Source organism: Cynara cardunculus (assembly GCF_001531365.2).
Source record: "Cynara cardunculus var. scolymus isolate 2C chromosome LG 16, CcrdV1, whole genome shotgun sequence".
NCBI lineage: Eukaryota > Viridiplantae > Streptophyta > Magnoliopsida > Asterales > Asteraceae > Cynara > Cynara cardunculus.
The window spans coordinates 452,166-474,385 of record NC_037543.1 but is presented as its reverse complement, the minus strand read 5'-3'; the positions used below and the strand labels follow the sequence as shown (position 1 = coordinate 474,385).

Here is a 22,220-nt window from a genome sequence, read left to right as displayed (position 1 = left end):
GATTAAAAATCTTCGTAGGGATCTTGACTATCTTTATATAGACTTTGAAGATTTTGTTCTTCATTCGGGACATGACCGTTCATCATAATTGAAATAGAAATTTATGCAGTGATATAGTAATTGAAAGGCAAGCAAAAGTATGAAAAAAATACCTTTATTAGACAATTTGAGCATACATCAGGAGCAATGATAAGATTGAAATCTAAAGATTTCGAACATTGAGAAGTTGAAAATTTGAAAGAAGGTTTCTTAGACATATCATACTAAGACTAACTAAGGGATTTTTCTAAATGAGGGTTGTTTGATAATTCTGGATGAATTTGTGGATTATTTTCCGGATGATTAGAATGAGAACTTCTATCTTCTTTTATAGGCGAATTCTTGAATAAAATGACCGACACGTTCCCTTCATCTTGAGCAATTATTGGACTTGAAACCGGCACGTTTCTTTAGATAACATCTTGTTCAAAACTATTATCTTATCAAAATAATTGTAGGTTGTTCATTATTGAAGATAGATTCACTATTGAAGAAAAAGACACTAGAAGATTATTTTATTCAAAAGAAGAGACGTTAAAGTTTTGAAGAGGCGTTATGGTCAAAAGAATTCAATGAATTATTCAAAAAAAGACAAGAGACTTTAGAGAAAAAAGATTCTATATGTCGATGGCTCTTCAATCGATTTTGGATGTTACTCCATATGTTTTGGTACATGTGACGCTAATTTTTTTAAATTAATTTTTTTTCTTTTGGTTTTCAATTTATTAATTATTATATGATGATGCATATTTTTTGTGTTAAATTAAATTCCTTTTGATTTTAGATTTATTGAAAATATGTGAGATTTAAACATTACATTTGATTTAAAAAAAAACTTACACAAATAGAAAAAAAAAATTCTCGTTCCCTATTGGGACGGGAAACGGATTGGGGACAGAGACAGAATCCCCACCCCCATTATCATGCCTAAATCCGACTTTGATTATTTTATGTTATTTTAATATATGTATATAGTCTATGTATAAATAAATAATATGTATACATGTATTACATTTATTATTAAATGATAAATATATTTGATTTTTAATATTAACAATTAGCATACTCACGATTCATTATAACTTTAATTTTAAAATACATTGTTTTTTCGGATACGCATTAGATTCCACAAACCCGCAGAGATTCCTTCCCCCAAACTCATTGACGATTAGTTGGAGGTGGGGTCGGTGATGAGGGGTTTAAACAAGGACCAAGTCGGGGACGGGGGTGAATACTCACCCAATACCAGCCCCGTTTCAATCCTTAGACCTGAACTAACTGGTCCGGCATAATTTCAACCATTCAAGACATTATAAGAAGTCATTGAACAAAAACTTACACCCAAAATTTCGGTTGACCGTAGTTAGGATCTTTTGGTCTAGGGAATTGAACTAGCAAGTTCCGCATACATTCAGCCCTATTCGAATTGAACTAGCAATTTCCGCATACATTCAGCCCTATTCAAGATGAACTAGCAATTTCTGCATACATTCAGCCCTATTCAAGACATCACAGAAGGTAATGGATTTAACAAAAAACCTGTAAGAAGGTCATTTGACCTCAACCAACCCATAGCAATAAAAACAAAAGGAAACAAGAGCCATAGCTTTAATGAATGAAAGTACCCAAATTTTATTGATGCACCATTTAAATGGATGCTAATAACACCATCAGTTAACCCCCTCTTCCATCACCTCCATCAGATATTATATTGTATACAGAGAAAGCCGATCATCATCTTCCTTCTAGAAGCTACCATATGTTTTGGAAGAAGCTTTATGGTAACAGAACCCTTCCTAGTTCTATAATCTCATCACCTTAATTACACACAACAATGAAGTTGGTTTCCCAGCTGGTTTCAGACTTTGTTTCACCCATTCCCTGTTACAAACTCGAGGAAACCAGTTAATATATCAACCACCGATAACAGTATCATCACAAAAACAAAAAAAATCACAAAGATTTTGTTCAGTCTTTTGGATAAATGGCCTTCCAGGGCTGTTTGGTTGGTGTTCCACTGTTTGTTAGTGGCTTAATGAGCTTAATGGGACTCGCAGCTTATTGGTCAACTATACATGACTGTTTGGAAGTGGCTTAATGATATAGAAAGTGACTTATGCATCAAATTTCTAGAGAATGAAGTTTTTTTTTCCAAATATGTCCTTCCCAATTAGAAAAGCGTTCTTTCCATCTATGAAAAAACCATCCTAAACAAAAATCTTTCCAATCTAAGCAGACAACTTTATCCATATAGGACTTAATGAAAAACCAACCAAACAGCCAAGTCCTGTATGGATAAAGCTGTCTGTGTAAATTTAAGATCTCAGGCCAACCATACCAGATATTGTCCGCTTTGTCCACAAACCTAGACTCGCAGCTTTAAAATGTGTCTGATAAAGGAGGTATCAAGCCCCTTGTGAGGCAACCTTTGTTCCCCTCCCCAACCAATGTGGGATCTTACAGTAAATTAAGTTGTCTTTACAGATTGGGAAGGTTTTTTTAGAGAGTTTTTCATAGATGGAAGGAAGGTGTTTTTTATTTGGGAGGAGGGTGTTTGGAGAAAACATGATTTTCTACATAAAACTCTCCCCTAGAAGCTTACTAAATAAGCCTCTATATCATTAAATCACTACCAAACAGTCATGTATAGCTGACTGAATAAGCCGAATACCATTAAGCTCATTAAGTTGATAACACAAAGAGGCCCTAAGTGACTTTTCAATTAGTCGCATGAGAACATCTCCAACAGATTTTCTAAAACAAAAAAAATGGAGATTTTGTTCTCTATTTTGCTCTATAACAGGTTCTACAAAATAAAGACTCCACTTTCAAAGAATTTTCTAAAATTTAATGCGAGAGAATAATTTTTTTATTCTTCCCCACCAATGAGATTGGATTTTTATTATTTTATATAAAGTTCTTTTTATAAAAAATTGTATCGGGATCATAAAATTACAGAATATTTTAAGAATATAACTAATGTTGTAATCCGCAACATAGAGATTTTCTAGAGATTTTAACTTCTGGTTCTTGGGATTCTATTTTAAAGAAATTTTAAGGAACCTGCTCGGACCTTCTAAAAATAACATTTAGCTCAATAACTTTCATCTGAGATGCCCTTGTTCAAAAACAGCCTATTCCTCGTTAAAAACAGTAAGAACTTAAAAACACACGAGGGTCTTTATGCAAAACCAGCTTTTGGAGAAGGTCATCGAGCTAAATAGACCAGGATTTGTGGGTCTTCTAACAAAAACAAAACATTAACAAGGTTTCATTTGCTCTTTGAGGCTGAAGTTTATTTACCTTACGACATAACCTTAAGAGCCCATTTGGTTTGTGGGATTTGGTGGTATTTAGACTTGGATTCCATTCCAATCCCATGTTTGATTTAAAGGGAAATTCGGAATTGAAATTCCCGGATTTCAAAAAAATCCCACAAATATGTGGCTTAGAGATCCCATGGGGTAGTTGGTATTTGGCAGGATTTCATAGGATTTATTTGTAATGATGTTGTAAAATATGTTAAAGACACTTGTTTTGTAATCAACTAATAAAAAGGTGATTTAATGGAATTTATAATTTCCAAATCCTACAAACCTAACACACCAAAGATTCCAAATCCTTCCACAATCCCTCAAACCAAACGTGCCCTAAGTAAATTTCTAATCAGGAGCATAATGTTTTAAATTCTATTTAGCTCAATAACCTTCATCTGACCGGCCCCCGGTTAAAAAGGTATGCTTCCGAAAAAACGGGTCATTTTGTAAAACAGGCTTCTGGAGAAGGTCGTTGAGCTAAATAAGCCATAATTTATGGGTCTTCTAACAAAAACAAAGCATTAACAAGGTTCCATTTGCTTTTTGAGGCTGAGGTATATTTACCTTTCGACATAACCTTGTTGTGGCTTTTTTGGCTTGCATGTGAACCAGTAGGTGTCTTTGAAACGGACAGTGAGCTTTGCAACCCTTCTAATAGCTGTAAGAAACGAACCTCAAAACACTCAGTTCCAGAAATTAGCAAACACAAGTAACAAGCACCATTGTCATCCATAGACTGTTTTCATGGTACAAATCATAATGTCAAGCACCCACAAAGTGACGATGACCAGTTGAAGTTGATGAATATAGAGTTTAACTTGAGACTGAAATGAGCTTTTGGTTAGAATAGGCTGAATCTGAATGCTGAATTAGGAATTATGTATAGAATCCAAATTGGAATTGAGAAATTGGGCTTGTTGTGGGATACAACATTTAAAATATGTAAAGCTGCTACGTTGAATGAACTAAAAACTTCTTAATTTCCATTTAAATTGAGCCCAAAGAAAAATTTGATTAAAAGAATGGATGCAGGATTGCCCTCACACAGAAAGAGATATAGATCAAAGGGTCATTGGCCCAGCGGTGCCCAACCTCCCTGGAGGTCAAGCCTCAACAAAGGTGAGGAGTGTGTGTGAGTTTCGCAGTGTATAAATATTTTATATACATGAAAAAAGGAGATACATGCATGCACACACAGAGATATAAATGTTACATAGACATGCCATACATAAGTTATTAGGGTTAGGTTAGGTTAGGTTCAGGGGAAAACCATAAAAAAATGAAAAACTAAAACACCTTGGCAACCATTCATCTATATAGTATGTATGTACACGTGCATACAAGTAATTTGTCCGATATGCGCACTGTGTATAGAACCAAGGAACAACTTCAATTACTTGTATGCACATGTGTATATCATTCAAATGAATGGTTATCAGTGTGTTCCTCAGTTTTTCATTTTTTGGGGGGTTTCCCCTGAACCTCCCTCATAAGCATTATATACTTAAAAATTTGCAGATTAGATATGTTGGTAACCAAATAGCTCACCCTTGAAGTTGGCTGAATCCTACGATTTGATCTGCGTGGTTCAGATTCTGACGTCGACTTCTCTTTCACTTCTACTTTAGTAGCCTTGCTGCCACCAGCTGCAACTTTTCCTTTGTTCAAACGCTGAGTAATTGCCTTTGATGTTAAAGTTCCCTTCGGGGGATCCGATGGAAGAGCCGATGCAGAAGAGTCTTCTATTACATACTTTGCTTTAGGGGAGACGTTTTCATCAACATTAACAGAATCCTTGATGGTTTTACTGCTCAAAACAGCATCACGTGACGTGGGTTTGGAGGATTTAGATTTGTCCTTCTGAGCTAACGTTCTGATCGAAGGAATTGGTGGTTTTCTAGATTTCAGCACTTTGGATTTGATTTCAGCAACTTGTTTTTCCTTAGCGTCATTTTTAGAATTGTTTCTTGATCCACTAGGCCCTGGTGCTTGAGGCATCAAAGAACTTGCAAGCATGACTGAATCATTTGGTGGATTACTCTTATTGCTTCCTTCGGCAACATAATGTTTGCTCACATCCATAAATTTCTGCTTCTTTCCCGGCTTAGGAACGCCAAAAACCACTCTTGGTCGTTCCTTCTGCAGGCCACCCCTCATCGTTCTACGAGTGGTTTCAAACTTGTTCTCATCCTTGGAGCTTTTACCTACATCAAATGAACTTCCTTGGCCAGATAAGGGAAGTATCCTTGATTGTTGATGTTTCTCTGACTCAATAAGATCAACATTATTCGATGACTCATCCTTCTCTTGACCTTCCACAACAGGTTTACCAACCTTCAGTCGCTTTTCCTGTGGTGTATCACCCTGTAACCATATATTTTGTTAAAATGAATGAAGAACAAAATAATCAATCAACAATTATAAAGTATTCCCTCTGTCCCAAAACAATGCTGTGTTCTTGAAACCTCTTTTTACAAAGGAGAAGAAAGGAAAGGGGAGGAAAGTAAAAGAACTCATGTTCTTGAAACTTTTTTAGGAGAGAAAGGAAAGGGAAGGGAAAAAACTACACCACTTTAGAAAGTTCTTAAAATTACAAAACTACACAATCTTTCATTCTAAAGGATATATTTTTTAAAAGGGTATATTAGTAAAAATGGCATCTTTCCTTGCCTTTCTCACCTGTTTAAGAACATAAAAATTATTTTCTTTCTCTTCCTTTACTTCCTTTTTCTTCCCTTTCGAGAACACAAACAAAAAATTTCTTTTCCTTTCCCTCTCTTTCTTTTCCTTCCATTTCTTTTCTTTTCTTTTCTCCCTAAATTCAAGAACACAGCGTAAGTGGCCACGTTTCTGTTTAGTTTGATTTGTGTCCACTTTCAAATATTAGTGCCTACTTTCCAATTCTACCCTTAAGTATGAGTCGGAGAAATGCATTACTTCCTTTATTATTAAGGATAAAATTGTCATTTAAGTAAATAAAAGTGTAACAATTACATATTTCGAAAACTGTGCCTTTTTCATTGTATACACTTATTTTGGGACAGCGTGAGTATAAAGTAATACACAGATTAAGTAGACCTCAGCAGAATGGCATGTCTTTGAACCAGCCCACTCAATCCAGTTGCCATCTTTCCAGATAAGAGTTGGCCTAACATGCCATGACTTAACTATTGACGTCCCTCCTTCAGCTGCAAGAAGAGGGGGGAGGATGTCTAATCAGTCCATAAATCAAAATTTAGCACATTTTATTTGTAAAAATCAAACAAAAAATACATATAACCATACATACCAGGAAATTGAACATTTATAGATGTTACATCGATCTTATTTGTCTCCAAGACAACTGCTTCACGCCAGCTACACAAAGGTACTAACACATCATTTAGAAGGGTAACTTTTTGCAAAACATTATTGTATACAAAAGTTTCGAGTATGAATACCAATTTTCCAGCTATAACAGCAACGTTATATTCTCGAATTTGGGGAGAAAAGAAAAGAAAAGAGATGGAAGAAAAAGAAAATATTTTTTTATTTGCGTTCTCGGAAGGGAAGGAAAGAAAAGGGAGGAAAAAGAAAGGAAAGGAAAATAATTTTTTTATTTTTGTTATCCAAAGGGCAGGAAAAGAAAATAATATATATGTTCTTGAACATGAGAGAAAAGACATAAAAGATGTCATTTTTACTAATATACCCTTTAAAAATATATTTTTTGCAATGAAAGATTGGATAGTTTTGTAATTTTAATAATTTTTTAAAGAGTTCTAATTTATTTCCTTTCCTTCCCTTCCCTCCATATTTTGGAGGAAACTTATCATTATTTTCCTTCCTTTCCTTTCCTTTCTCTCCTAAAAAAGTTTCAAAAAAACGAATTCTTTCTTACGTTCCTCCCCTTTCCCTCCCTTTCCTTCGTAAAAAAGAATCGGGAACACAGCGTAAAAGTCAGTAAGATATAACTCTAATGGATGGGGGTACAAGTCGCTATAAAAATATAGTTGGATTTGGTCATTCGAATACTCAAAAAATAAACATTATAAATATGCCATATAACTGTTTGCATTAATTAGAACAGAGAAGGCATGATGCACCAAAGAGTAAAGCATTATGTAAATTGCTTACCTATCTTGTACCCACACATCAACTCTATCCCCACTACACCAAGCATAATCCGAAAAGGCCTTTCTGCTTCTTTTTCTAGTCCTTTCAAACTGCATCTTAGTCATAGGATGGGCAATACGTATCCTAGGTGCCTCGGTGCTTTCAACTTCAAGTGCAACCCATTCCTTTAATTGCCCTGATCCTTAAAAAGAAAGAATATAAAATAAGTACCAAAAGTAAGCTTTCGTAGTAGGATGATTGATTCAATCTAGACTTGCCTCTTCGATTTCCTGAATAATCTTGTTTCCCCAAATTACCAACATATAAATCACTCCAGAACACATATTATACAAAGAACCATGGGTTTGCGATAAAATAAACAGAAATGAAACAAAGAAAACAAATAAATCACATCTACAGATTTTAGGAAACGATTGCAACTATACAATCGTATACATTTATCGATCTTTATCCAACACAAAGCATGTCATATTTTGCGTGTTCAATGCCTTCAAGGGAATTCAGAAAAGCAATCCACATCTAACAAAAGGATTGTACAACATGCAAACATTCATGTGATAATAGAACAGTTGTGCAACACCCACATTTTAAATTATACTGCCTATACAGTTCAGTCCATATATTCTCTTATATATTCGTTACAGCGCATTCATAAACAACGGTTGTATACACATATAACAAACATTAACATTTAACTGACATCCACTGCAAAAGTAATTTGTAACATCTAACCTTCATCTGATTGGACTTCAGTGTAGCAGACAAATGCTTTTCCATCCTTTAAAGTCAGTACATTAGCTGCAAACCAGGCACCTTTGTTCTTGTTGTCATCTTTATACACCTAAAACACAGACAGATGGATTGACAAAAATGCAAATACTTCTCACAGGGATCCATTTTACTCAAAAGAGAGAGTACAAAAGTAAGTGAAATACATAGTGCATCAGTGTTAGCAGCATGCAAAGTGAAGCATCTGAACTTTCTACCAAATTACTTACCTCAACAAGGCAACCCTCGTTAATGCCGTTCTCTTCCCAAGTGCCTGAAGTACTTTGGAGCATGTTCTGGTCAACGTCAGAAGTATGAATTGATACGAACTCTGGTTCAGGAAATGCCTCACCGGTTTTAGAGAAGTCAGAACCTTTTTGAGGCCTATCATTTTCATAGCTTGTAGTTGAGATGCCATCAATAACCATCTGATTCTTGGCCATATCCCGAGAACCCTCTTGCAGTGACAAACCATGTTTCAGATTCTGAATATCTTTATCACTGGCAGCAGCTTCAACATTCTGTTTATCAGAGTATCCATGCTGGTTGGATGGCTGGGGACTCTTCCAGTAACCCTCAGGACCAGCTTCAACCAACTCTTTTACGGGCAAGGGATTACCCATTGCAACAATTTTCCCAGCTTGTGATACTGCTTCCGCTGCCAGTTCAGCAGCTTTCACGATAGCGTCTAAATTTTCAGCATGTTTTGAAGCAGCTGAAGCAGCTTCAATTCTCCGACGAGCACCTTCTCTAGCAGCAGAAATGATTGAAGTGGGATGGTCACTTCTGTTTGCGCTCTTCCAAACAGAAGCAGGTGTACCTTTATCAAAGTTGGGATCGACATTTGCAATCATGCTGCTTTGATCATATTTTTCAGTCCTACTTGATAGAAATACTTCATCAGCCATTAATCTAGCTTGTTCAGCAACATTTGATGCGATTTTAGCAGCTGCTGCTGCCACTTTAGCAACAGAAGCAGCAGCTGCTATCGAGACAGCTGAAGATGCTAGTTTTGCTTCATCATCTGAAACCAAACCAGAACTCTTTTGCTTTTCCAACTGGCTCCATACACTTTGGCAGTGGCTGACCACAGCAGCAGCATGAGCAGCCGCATCAGCTGCTTGTAGCTTGGACTCCTCAATTTTGCTCACAATCTCCTCTCTTGTAACAATCTTCTCTACGTTTTGGTCACTACGTGTAGGATGACCATGAGTTGATGCAGGAGATACAGCCGAAAGAGAACTACCAGGATTGCTTTTAGATGCGACGGAAACAGGTGTCAATAAGGCAGCTGATGTAGGAGAATGACTACTCACAGCAAGAGCAGTCCCTGAAATTGTCTGATTTTGAGCAAGAAATGAGATTTGATTGTAACCCTCCGTTTGAGGGGCCCATGGCAAATGAGCTACAGGTGTACAGAGTGATGCTACCTGAGCTTGACTAGAAACAGGCATCTCACTCACGACCCCACTAGCAGCAACTTTTTTCCTCTTTCTGCTTTTCGAATCACTTGAAGGCTGACCAGAAGACACCATTGCCTTCTTCTTGTTGGATAGGGAAGACAACCCAGAAGAAACGCTTGGGCCAGCAGTATGATCGACAGGAATTACAGACACGCCTGGAGCACCTGATTCTTTGACAGTGGTTAATTTTACCGCATCCGTTATAGGCAAAGAAGAAAAACGAGCACCAAAAGCAGTAACTGGTGAAGAAGCAACCCATTGACCAATGAAAGGGCTCTGAGATAGCCACGACGGATTATGTCCAGCAAAATTCTGCACCCGTGGAGGTTGATAAGGATGTAGAGGAGATAGTGTTGGTCGATAATCAAGAAGAGCACTTCTTGGCATGACACTAGACTGCAAACCATCACAAGGCGTAGAAATATTCCAAAGAGGAGATGAAATGGGGATCATGGGACTAACAACAGTTGAAGAAATACCCATGTTGCTTGGTCTGGGGGTAAGTGGTGAGAGAACTTTGTTTTGGGCAGAACCAACTTTAATCCCTTGATCAGGATCTCTGTTACCTACATCTGTCAAAGTTGAATTGAAGTTCAGATGATCAACGGTAACAACCACAGAAGAACTTGAACTGGTCAATGTCATGCGGTACCTGATCGCGGTTGCATAGGGGTATCAGGGTTGTTGGCCTGGGATTTGCGACCACGAACCCTTTCTAGACAAGCATGCCAAGCAGCCTCCCACGCTCTCCTTCCACCATCTGTAAAATACATGTGATGACACCAATATGAGATTTCTGGTTCACTGAAAAATGAAAACTGTAAAATAGACTGACCAGACTGCCCAAATGCAGCAATCATATGAGACTCTTCGGGTGCCATCCCAGATCTGAAACATGTTTCAGTCATGCATATTAGAACCAAAACCGAACATACATGTATGAATTAAAATTCTAACTCAAAAGTAACCAAATCAAGCTACAATCCATAAAGGGTTGGCATGATATCATGCATCAGGCTAGTGAAAAGGTGAAACCACTTCTGCAAGTTCTTTCCACCCATCTAACAACGTAAGACTCATACATCCCCACTTGTGTCCCTGTCTTTGGCTCAGCAATCAATGTTGACCAGTTATTAGACTTCTGTGAGACCTATCCAATGTTCTGCCCACCCCAAAATTCATCCTAAGAATGCTAGCAAGGTCGTCAACTAAACCCATAAATAAATTAGTGTGCTTCTCTCATTGAGCAATGCAAAGTACATATGCATGAAAAGTCAAACTACTCACATTAATGATCCATATACTAAAATTTGTGCTCGCAATTGCACTTGTTGAGTGTCGGTAAAAGACTGCTGGAACATAGAGGTTGAATTATTCAGATCAGGTAGATTTGATGTGAGAATAGGAGGAATGTCACCCGGTCTTTGATTGCTGCACTCAACACTCTCACTAGGCTTCAACCCTTCGACCGAAGTAACATGTCCAATTGCAGGGGGGTTTAACACTCCAGGTGATTTTTCTACTCGCCCTGAACGTCTCCTGGGTGTTGTTTCCTTCAAGTTGTTACCTTTCTTGGCAGTTTCCTTCCCTGCTGATTTTCTCCTTGGTTTGCGCTCAGAATTCCCATTGGATCCTGCTTCAATGGCTGCACTGCTAGGCGTTTGTTGACTAAACAGAGAATCTTCATGCAATTTATTAGGATCCAACAGGCTAGCATGAGAACTAACAGATGACACCTTCGTATTCTAAGCAGAAGTTCATGACATAGGCAGTTTATAAAGGGTTAAGTTGAACCGAGAAACAAAGCATGCAGATCATAAAAATAAAATAGGATTACCTTTGACAAACTACGGTTTTGAATGCCAGTTTGTCCAGGACCAGCACTTGCAATGACCTCAAAAGTAAAGCTTTTTTCTTCTTTTGTAGCACTACTTGAAGAAACTGACTGAAGTCCCTCTTTGTCATTACTAGCATCTGAAAGTGGGGCATTGACATACCTAGTATCCTTGGGGACCTCATGCTTATCACTTGCAGTTTGAGAAAGTTCAATGCTTTTTATGTCTGAAAAAGAGAAAATTTGAGGTTTATCCAATAAAGTTGAACCAACTCCATTCTGCACCACATGATTGGCGTCACGTTCAGATGGGCCAGCTACATCAACAGAAGCCTGCTGCTCATCTGACATATTAACTGCAAAACCCAGCCAAGTCATCAGAGCAATATTCGCAACTCAAATATGCATTTGAAGATCTTTAATCTTTCAGAATAGCCTTGTAAATCAGATATAATACCCCCTCTTGCATTTTTTTGTCACAAATATCTAAAAATTTCTATTCATAACATCTTCTAACAAGGGTCCATCTCAAATATCATATCTGTGAACAAAAATGTTATAATACACTAATATTGTTTTTTCTTATAAATTGGCCAAGAACGTTGCAAATGATTCCGCAACTGCGTAGGATTTTCATCCTCAAGTAACCCAAGATCCTACCATGTATAATTTGATTGTATTTATGTTTGAGATCAACATTTGATTACACTAAAAACCACTGGTTTTATAGCGATTTCAAGTCCATTTGATCGACGCATATAAATGCAGTTATTTCTTGATCAGAAGTATTTTACTAGATTCAATGAAAATAGAATGAATCAGAAAAAAGATGAAAAAGGCTCTGAGCACATATAAAAGTACTACAAACCACAAGATGGTAAACATGAAGGAAGCAAAGTACACGGCAACGCCTCTAAAAAATAGAATACAAAAGCACTAACTGGTATCTTAAGTCACAAGGTGCAACCAGTTCCACTCCTTCCCCATTCCTCACCACCACAACAAGAGAAAGAGAATACACTTAAAGAGTAATAGAATACAAAAACTACAAGCGTCATCTTCAGCAGGGTCAATTACATTCAACCAATATTTTTCAACAAATGTCGATGAGCTTGAGCACAGGCTTGAGCTCTCTTTACTAACCTAATGTGCACAAGGATCTAGAGAAGAAATTCCTGCCAAACGGTTATAAAACGCCATGTCCAGGTTATAAAACCTCCACCAGAACGGTAGCCTATAAGGTGCCATGTATCTATGCGAATGGTTGGACTAGACAAGACCATAGGGAACCAATTTGAAGGATTAAAGAACCAGCTACTGCAACAGCATCAAGCTCCTCTATCAATTTTGTTTACTCACTTTTATATAGAGACATTCATCATCAGGATAAGAAATGGTGGAAGAATAATGCTTCATGAAGTTTCTTGCTATATGCAAACCAGAAGCTATTGATGGATTTTAACTTTGCACGACAATATCAAATTAGCTACAAGCAGATAAGAGTTGAATATAATGTTTCAATTCAACCACCTTGAACTGCCAAGGTATAGTACCAACTCCATGTGATAAAGTTTAAGACACTCAATTCACGCATAATTAAAGAAACAAGGAACATCACCTGCTAAATTTTGAGGTTCCACTCCATCTCCTGCAATCGATTCTCTAGGGGTCAGTAGACCTCCTGCCTCAGCATCATTGCCCCCTTCTGCTGATGACTCGCAAGGAAGAGGGATTGTCTCCAATGTCTTGGAGCACTTGAGATCACCTGGGTTATCCTCCGCTATTTGTTCACTTGGGCTTGCATTGCAGTTACCGACAGGAGGATCACAATCACCATCCAGCTTGTGCACAACTTTTTCAGCGTCATCAGAAACTGCATCCTCTTCAAATACTGGTAATTGACCATCCACAGCACAATCTACCATATTATCAACTTCTTGGGTCTTTTTTTGGGAACTTTCCTCACTGAAGAATCCTACTGTTTTTTCTTCATTACCATCTTCCAATAAATTCACCCCAAGTATAGGTGATATTGGCTGGTCTCCAGTCACAATATCAGCTGTAGCATCAGTTTCAGAAGGTAAATGCACATCGTCCGGGGTGTCGGGAGGTGATATTTTGCTTGGTTCCACAGCAGCAACTGATGATGCAAAATTAAAGAGGAATTAGTTCAAATATATCATTAGTAGATTTATATCCTATGTTTGAAACTCCAAACAAGGACCTAGGTAATCTATAATCATAATTCTAATATACCAGCATCAGTTAGAACAGTCATATTAGGTTCAGATCCTTGAATCAGTGTCATAACCCCTTTACAACCTTCGGCAGACGAAGATGGTTCGACATTCTTTTGGCTATCAAGAGCTCCAACAACATGCATGTCAGCATCCTTAAAATCCAAAGGCAATCTTGCATCCCCTCTCTCATTGAAAGTAACATCTTGATCCATAGAGATGGCATCTGGCTCTGATGATTGAATTTCATCACCCACCTGGACCAAACTAGAAATCTTGGCAGGCAAGCTCCGATACTCGTCATTTGAATCCCCTGTGTGAACATCCGGAGCATGTCCAGCTGCTTCATCCTTAATTGAGATGTCCTCAGCAGGCATTTCAGCTGAAGAGCCTGCTGCTATTGAAGTTTTACCAACATTATTAATGTCACTTCCTTCACTCAACTCAAATCGGTTATTGCCCAAGGACACCATAGATGCACCTGAACTAACCTGTTGGCCATCACTTACAACACCATTTTCGGTTTCCCCAAAGGAATGATTCTGCACATGAGACAGGCTGGACAGAGAACCCACATTAGATTTTGGAGAACCAGGAATGTCTGACTGTGTATCAGCATCCTCAATTGCTTGCCTCTTGACACATCCACCATTTGGAGAAGTTGCAAGCGATTCCACATGTATGTTATCATTAAGTTCCTGGTCTATCTTTGAGCAGATCAAAGAAGCAGAGATTTCAGATTTTCTACCCAGAGAATGTTCAGCAGAACATACATGGGCATTGCATCCTTCAGTTATCTGCATATCACAGCTCCCTATTGGTGATGAACAGGTAGGCTTGTCATCAACAGGGATACTCCCTTCAACTAATGGATTCTCCAAGGATCCCACATTGGAAACAACTGAGAGCTTTTCAATGCTATATGTACAAGTTTCAACGATGGTGCCACTGTTGGTTGGATTGTCCATGATATTCTCTTTGCTCTTATTAGTATGTTCAGGCTCACTATTATAGTTGTTCTTTGACAAACCACTAACATTTTCGATGCACCTTTTAGGAACTTCTTGTGGGTTCTCCTGGCACTCCTCAACACTTGCATTAACATTCACTGAGGAGCCTGCATTTTCACATTCTATCTTGGAGACAGAAGGATCTTCTTGTGAATCTTTAACATAGGATTCATTTGCTACATTAACGGGTTCCTGATTTACATCATCACATATCTTATCAACTTTTTTCTCACCAACGGATAAACTACATTTGTTACCTATAACTACTGAATCTAACTTCCCACCAGAAATTGGTGTCTCTTGTGATTGTGGAGTGGATGCAGCATGAGATTGCTCGCAGTAAGAACTCGCTTTTGACCCAACAAAATTCTCCTGGAACTCGTCTGGTACTGGTGCATCATAAGTATTAACATAATCATCAGTTCCATCACATTGCTTCAAGATGGGATCCATAACATTAGTTAAGCTACCAGACTTATCACAGGCAACCGTTTCTTCAATTGTTGTTTCTTCTACAACCCTCTCTTCCTGTCCAACTGATTTTAGAAGCATTTCAACAGATTCTGAAGATGTTGCTTCAGACCATACATTTTTACGTCTGGATTCGACCGCACTTGAACTAAACTGTATTGCACTAGTTCCCCGTGAGTATTCCTCAATCCACTGATTGTCTTCCTGGCTTGTGATACCTAGAAAAACCTCGTTTTCAACCAGACTGTCAAACCTTAAATGTCCCTGTAGGCTATCATCAAAGTCAAACTTGGGAAGAGCATATGGCTGCAATATAGGAGAAACTTTGGAGCTCCCTTCCCCAGCTAAGTGAAGATTTTGTTCTTTAGCATCATTGTCATCATAATCCATTGAGAATCCCTACAGCCAAAGTAAAGTTGTAAGGGACATATATATATATGTGTGTGTGTGTATATATACATACACACAAAAACAAATTATGCACATACATTAGGTAGGTAATTGACCAATTAAGAGAACAAAATGTGCCAACTTTAGATGGTGGAATCATATTGATTGATTAAGAAAAACCAAATGAATACAAGAATAACAAAATATTATGATTTCAACTATGCTTCCATACAGGTAACAGACATATCTCAAGTAATAGAAAAGGGGACCCTTTAAAATGGGACATCCATATCTCAACAAATTATGTACATATTGACATGGAAGGATGTGAGCTATTTTAGTTGTCTGTCAAAAAAAACATTACGATTTTCGAAGGTGACGTAGAAAAAATTTCCATTGTGTAACAAAAAGTTTGAGTTTGGCACCTCCTTCATCCTAGAGATGTCACCCAAAGATATAATTACCAGAGAACATCATAGTTACAAATTTGCTAACCGGATAACCAAATCTACACAAAAGCACCTCAGATTTCACATGAATTGCTTGGTCATCCAAATGATGTTTCAAGGTTAAGTTAACCATTAATTTCAAAGTATATTCTGCAAAATAATCATTTCAAGCAAGTTCAGCACTCTCAGTGCAAGGGTAACCGATGGCTCTTCAGTCATATTGAGGTATAGCAATGGCACACTCACACCATTGATTCGCCTATCATGGCCTCGAGTAAGTTGAATACCTTACGGATAACCTTATCACGAGCATGGAGGGAGTCTTGTTGTTCATCAAACATCTAATCACCACCTTACCCAACTTGAGGGAAGTCTCCAGGCAGTAAAAGCTACATTATGTAACCCATAAGACCATAACACATATAAGCCTCGAGATTTACCATCTAGAAGATGCACAACTCTCTTAAAGGTTTAAAATAAGTCACCCCCATGCAATAGTTCACCGTTAGGGCTGGCAAGTCTACATGCAACGTAGGTACTATAAGAGGAAAATTTTACCTCTGAATATCGATTCTTTAGACTGATCAACACCGACTTGTGGTTTACCAAAATAACTGACAAATAGCATGGGGCCCTTACGATATTATTTTAATTTTAAACAAATTATCCATAATTAGTCTCATATAAACAAGAGAAAATCATTCTTTACATATGATTAACTCAAACATTTTCCAACTGAAATACTTAAAAAGCAAGTCAGCATGTTTTTACCAACACTATTTTGGCAGATAGAAACACTGCTAAGTGCAACAACTCGCACAAGCAAATGCATATCCATGCCAGGTATCCATTTCTATAGATAACCAAGGGTCATAATCCTGGACCGTCAAAACTCTAGCTTCAGATATAGTGCCATATTTCCACTAATTGTTGTTCAAAAGACTGATTCAACACTCAAACCTTTATCATCAACAACAACATTGTGTCACCCATTGGTGCTAGAACATTAAGCACATATTCCTGCCTTCAGTCAACTGTCCTACCACAAGTAAATATTTGTTTCTCACAATATGTTTATAGAACTTAAAAAGATCCTTAGCCCCACATTAGGGGAAACATGAGTTGTTGCAACATACTCCATTTTATGTTAATAGTAACATCATCCGTCCAATCTATGATACCCAGTCCCACATCATTTACAAGTGTACATTGTCAGTCCTCTTATAACTACTTACTATTGGCCAACTAATAACTTTCTATCACTAGTTGATTTTAAGGCTACTGGGTAACCATGCTACTCTAAGCTTGAGAAATTACAACCGGTACCAGAATAGGGGACTCTTAAGGTGTTGCAGGTTGGACTCATGCAACTCCTACAGATGATGATTCTAAGATTTCATAAGGCTTTTTAATCAGGCCAAACAAAAACTCAGAAATTCTAACAGAATTTATAATACATTGTCCCACTTTAGTTCAAAGTAAGTGCAACTTCTCATATAAGCACTTGGTAATGAGCTAGTAATAACTTCCTACCATGGTTTTAGTTGTTTCAAGTTATGGGGTGAAGGTTTTACTTTGGCATTGAAGACCCTGCAGTGCAACTAACCATGATTAAAAACTTGGCCATCTCATTGTATTACATATTGTCTAACTCTGACCCCCTTCCTAAGTTTGAACATTTCATAGACAACATATGACCAACTAACCTAAATATTTTACAACTTATTTCAATAGGCATCCAACACAAAGAAAAAACTACACTTTTGCATGGCATAAAACAGCCACTACAAGATAATGATAGTGAGAGAGTCAATCTGAGGAAAACAAAATAGCCCCTATAGGCATTGCATTCATTGATCTCACAAGTATGTAATTCATAGTAGCTCCTACGTAGCTGCCAACTTCATTAATACAGATTTGCTTGAATTGTGACTGAACAGTTTATTCCAGGTGTAGTGCTCCTATACAACACCATTGACTATTTAAGACCCCTTCATACTTCCCATCTAGTATTTTTATTACTACTTCTTTCCCATCCAATACACTTCTTTCTTAGGATTGGCTGCCTTGAGGTTCTTGTTTGGCGTCATTTGCATATCAAAGTGCAAGTCCTCATTCACTGCCATTGTTGACCCAACACCTTTTATCATTTTATTTTTACCTCTTATATATAATGAGCTCTTAGCAAGCAATTATCCTAAGTCCTAACTACAAATCTCTTGCTAACTTAAAAGTTATATGTTCCACACCTCAAAACTAGGAGACTTTGCACGATCAATATCTTCATATTATATCAATATGTCATGCTGGATTGAAGCATTTAATACCTCAAATCAAAGCAAAAAAATGAGGCCTAGGAAAAATGTTCTCCTTTGACAACCATGTTATCATTTTGTTACTAGATATTATATAATAATTACTACAGGTTGACATGTTTAAAAAAAGTTAGTCATTCGCGTTGCAAGTATCAAAGATCTAGTTGACATATCAGTTACTTGCACATTCAAAGTTCGATCTCAGACCACAAACTAACATATTTTGCTTTTTCTATTACCCTACAATGCACATTACTAGTACTCTAAAGTTTTGATCCACTGCATGACAGTGAGGAAGCTTTCAACTATGGAAATAATGGAAGAGGTTAAACCGTTAAGTTGTGGTTGAACGGGGGAACTAAAATAATGCTTAAAGTTTGACATTCAAGAAAAGAAAATCTATAATTGAATGAACCATTGTGTTAAGAAAGTATTATATTATATATAACATTGTGAATCATTTCAATGAATCATAAAAACGACAAAGATACATGCTTTAGCTCAATTTCAAAAGTTTCATTTATAATATTCAGCCACACTCGTGATAGCTAGCTAAACGCTACCAAAAACCCATTCAAGTTCAAGTATAAGCCTTACAATATCCAATAACTCCAAACCTGTGCCGCCTACACAGGAATACAGAAAACAAAGAAATTCTATGATTCAAAGCAACCTGACCCCTCTTCTCCCCAAAAAATATCTTTGATGATAAAATGCATTTGAATAGTACTAATCATGATATGGTCAATAGCTGACAGTTACCTCTAGCAGTTAGGACTCTTGTTTACACTCAGATATATAAGAGAGAATATTATGTGATGATACCGTCACCACCACCCACCTAAAACACACACACTAATGCATGCAGGCCAATATACACACAGTCCCCAGCTTGTTATTTTCATTTCAGACAATTCAAAAAGATTTCTTTCTCCATACCATCTCTCTTAATTACTGGAACAAAATCAAGTTTGACAAACACTCTATACCACTTTATAAACCCAAATTTAACACTGATCATGTTCAAAACCATTATAAATCATTTTTTGCAGAAACCACTCGCTCACTTTAACAACAATAAAACAACGCATGTTAACAAAAGAAACGGGACAGTTATTACCAGAAGAAGTAAGTGTAGAATAAGAGGAGAAGGTATCACTACCTCCCTCCATTCGGTGATTGAATCTAAGCGTTGGATCAAAGTTGCCGCTTCTTCTTCGCACAAAAAAACACCTCTAGGGCTCAGAAAACTCAACTTTTTTCAAATTAAACAAGCCCTAATCTTCACACAGAAACACAAAACTCCTCAATTGGTGCGATCCTCAAATGCTAACGATATCAAATTGATTTATCGGATGAACCGAACAAGTACGTCGACCTAGGGATAGATTGATACACACTCTTTTAGTGTGTGTTTTGATGGCGTGCGCGAGATGATAGTGATACAATTTGAAACAGAGTCGAGGGTATTTTCGTAATAATAATTTGAACGGGGGCATATGATTTGTTGGGGAAATAAAACGGCGAATAAAATTTTTGAGTTTGAATTTTAAAATGAATATAATTACACTCCAATTTGTTAAAATATTTTTAGTAATTATTTTGAAGTTATTTCTTCCATTAACAATTTTCTTTTAAATTATAAACATTGTATTTTAAGCAAAGTTTTGAGGTGGCATGTGGGTCCCAAATATAAGTGAATTAGACTGGATATGATTGAAATTAGATAGAATCTTCGGTGTCTGATACTGCTAAGTAGGGGTGCTCAAAAACCCGATGAACCCGACCAACCCAACCTGAATTTAAAAAAAGAAAACCAACCCGAGGTAACCCGATGCATGATCGATAAAAAAAATTAGTCAACCCGACCTTATTGGGTTGGAATCGGGTCATGCCCAAAAAAACCCGACCAACCCGATGAACCCGACATTAACTTTAGCTTTGAATTGTAGATGACAATCATGACATGACCAACCTCAACGTCAAGAAAGTGAAAGCATCGGGGTTGGAAACGTCTAAAACTATTGTTGTTGATTGATATATTATCATTTGGTTTAAACATTTTTATTGTAATATCTAAATATTTGATGAACTTGCATATTATCTTGAATGGTCGTTCGTATTTCAAAGAAAAGTTTCCTTTATTTTTATGTGATTTTACATTGTTTAAACACAACCCGATCAACCCGAACGGGTTGGGTTGGGTTGGGTTGAACTTTTGTTTGGGTTGGGTTAGGTTGAAAATTTTCAAACCGCCAACATTGGGTTGGGTTGTTAAAACGGCTCCAAACCGATCAATCCGGACCGTGAGCACCCCTACTGCTAAGTATTAGATAAATACATTTAAAGATTATTTGATGATTTTATATAACATATAACAGTGATGAAAGTTTTAATGACATGGGGTCAAGGTCAAGGCTCAAGTCGTACGATGAGGCCATGATGTTTTCCAATGTGTGACATATGATGGCAACTCTCTATATCATATATAATATTTTAAATGTTAACTATTTTTCTACTATTATTCAATGGTTCAATGATATAAACAATTTTAATTATGTTGTATATTAAAAACTAACAAATAAGACATTAAAAAAAATGTAAGAAAAAATAAATATCATGGTAAGAGAAATGCACATTAGATTATGATGGGCTACAAGCTTAACATGGCGTGAGACACAAGTTTTGAATCACAGCGCGTTTTAGTGGTTGTTACAACGAGCCTTTTCAAACAGTGATTTTAAGCAGTTATAATTTTAAAATTTTCAATTAATTGATAATTTAGAATAAAGTATGGTTTTCAAAATAATGTTTTGTTGAAAATTTTGGTTTTCGTCTTTTATCTTCATTAGTCGTTGTTTTCATCGTTATGGTTTGAAACTCTTTTTGATGTTTTATGTGAAACCGATGCCTTTAATAAAAAGTTTTAAGTCAAGGGCATTTGTTTAACAAATATATATATATATATATATATATATATAAAGGTTGGTTATTATACAACCTTTTACATTTGTACAACCAATACAATCCAATCTCAACCGTCTATTTAATTTGATGAATATGTAATTTATAGAAGTTTTGATTATTTCCTATGATAAAGTATTAATCATAATTAATGAACCATATTCATATTCCATAAATATTCAAATCATAATAAAAGAACTCTCATCATTTCCATAAATATCTCAACAGATTAGGTTGCACTAGTTGTACAAATGAACATGGTTGTATTTGAAATATACTATATATATATATATATATATATATACTAGAAGCGTACTCGCGCAATGCAGCGAGATACATCGTGTTTTTAATATTTTATTTTATTCTTTATCTTAGTCGATGTTATAATATGGATTTATGTTATTTTGAGAAAGCGATAATGTTTTTATTTTTGAATAAAATATATGTTTGACGATATCATAAAAATTTGACAAAAATATATCGATATTAATAACAAATTAACTATTTGAAATTCCTCATTTTTTTGTAATTTTTTAATCCAATTTTTTTATAATTTAATTTATGTACAATAACGAAGTAATTTATATTTGGTTCAATAATAAAAATTTTTATAAAGATAATAATTATTTATTTTGTTGGAACTCGATAATTATTCTAATTATATATTAGATTTTTAATATTTTAAAATGAGATGTTCATCCTCTATTTGATTATGTTTATCCGCAGTTATTTATACGAATTCAAATATCGAGTTTTAATAAGTTGTACTTATTCATAATTACTTATAATCTTGAATTTTAAGTAATATGCATCAATATACAGTATTTTATGCATAACAAAAATATAT

The 22,220-nt window shown here is 36.3% G+C and overlaps 1 protein-coding gene across 5 annotated transcripts; it reads right to left on the bottom strand.

Annotated features, from left to right (window-relative positions):
* Window positions 1-1,651: 1,651 nt before the first annotated feature.
* Window positions 1,652-19,850, bottom strand: LOC112529161. Of its 5 annotated transcripts, XM_025140265.1 has the most exons (16): window positions 19,530-19,818; window positions 13,794-15,654; window positions 13,156-13,677; window positions 11,541-11,893; window positions 10,991-11,448; window positions 10,539-10,591; window positions 10,356-10,463; window positions 9,671-10,275; window positions 8,471-9,580; window positions 8,205-8,313; window positions 7,473-7,653; window positions 6,646-6,713; window positions 6,435-6,544; window positions 4,905-5,720; window positions 3,921-4,014; window positions 1,652-1,920 (listed from the first exon to the last, which is right to left on the bottom strand). In XM_025140265.1, the coding sequence occupies exons 2-16, from the start codon at window positions 15,643-15,645 to the stop codon at window positions 1,910-1,912; spliced, it is 6,450 nt and encodes a 2,149-aa protein (XP_024996033.1). In that variant the 5' UTR covers window positions 15,646-15,654; window positions 19,530-19,818; the 3' UTR covers window positions 1,652-1,909. The 5 variants fall into 5 exon arrangements, with proteins under 5 accessions (XP_024996033.1, XP_024996030.1, XP_024996029.1 ...); XM_025140262.1 differs by having other exon boundaries at window positions 8,471-10,275; window positions 19,572-19,850; XM_025140261.1 differs by having other exon boundaries at window positions 8,471-10,275.
* Window positions 19,851-22,220: the final 2,370 nt, after the last annotated feature.

Bases quoted from the DNA above. Each gene is read 5' to 3' on its own strand.
- LOC112529161 (XM_025140262.1), bottom strand. From the start codon at position 15,645: ATGGATTATGATGACAATGATGCTAAAGAACAAAATCTTCACTTAGCT. The intron at 7,654-8,204 runs GTTAGATGTTAC...TTTCTTTTTAAG, and splicing joins TGAAGTCCAATCAGATGAAG to GATCAGGGCAATTAAAGGAA. The intron at 6,545-6,645 runs GTATGTATGGTT...CTCTTCTTGCAG, and splicing joins TATAAATGTTCAATTTCCTG to CTGAAGGAGGGACGTCAATA.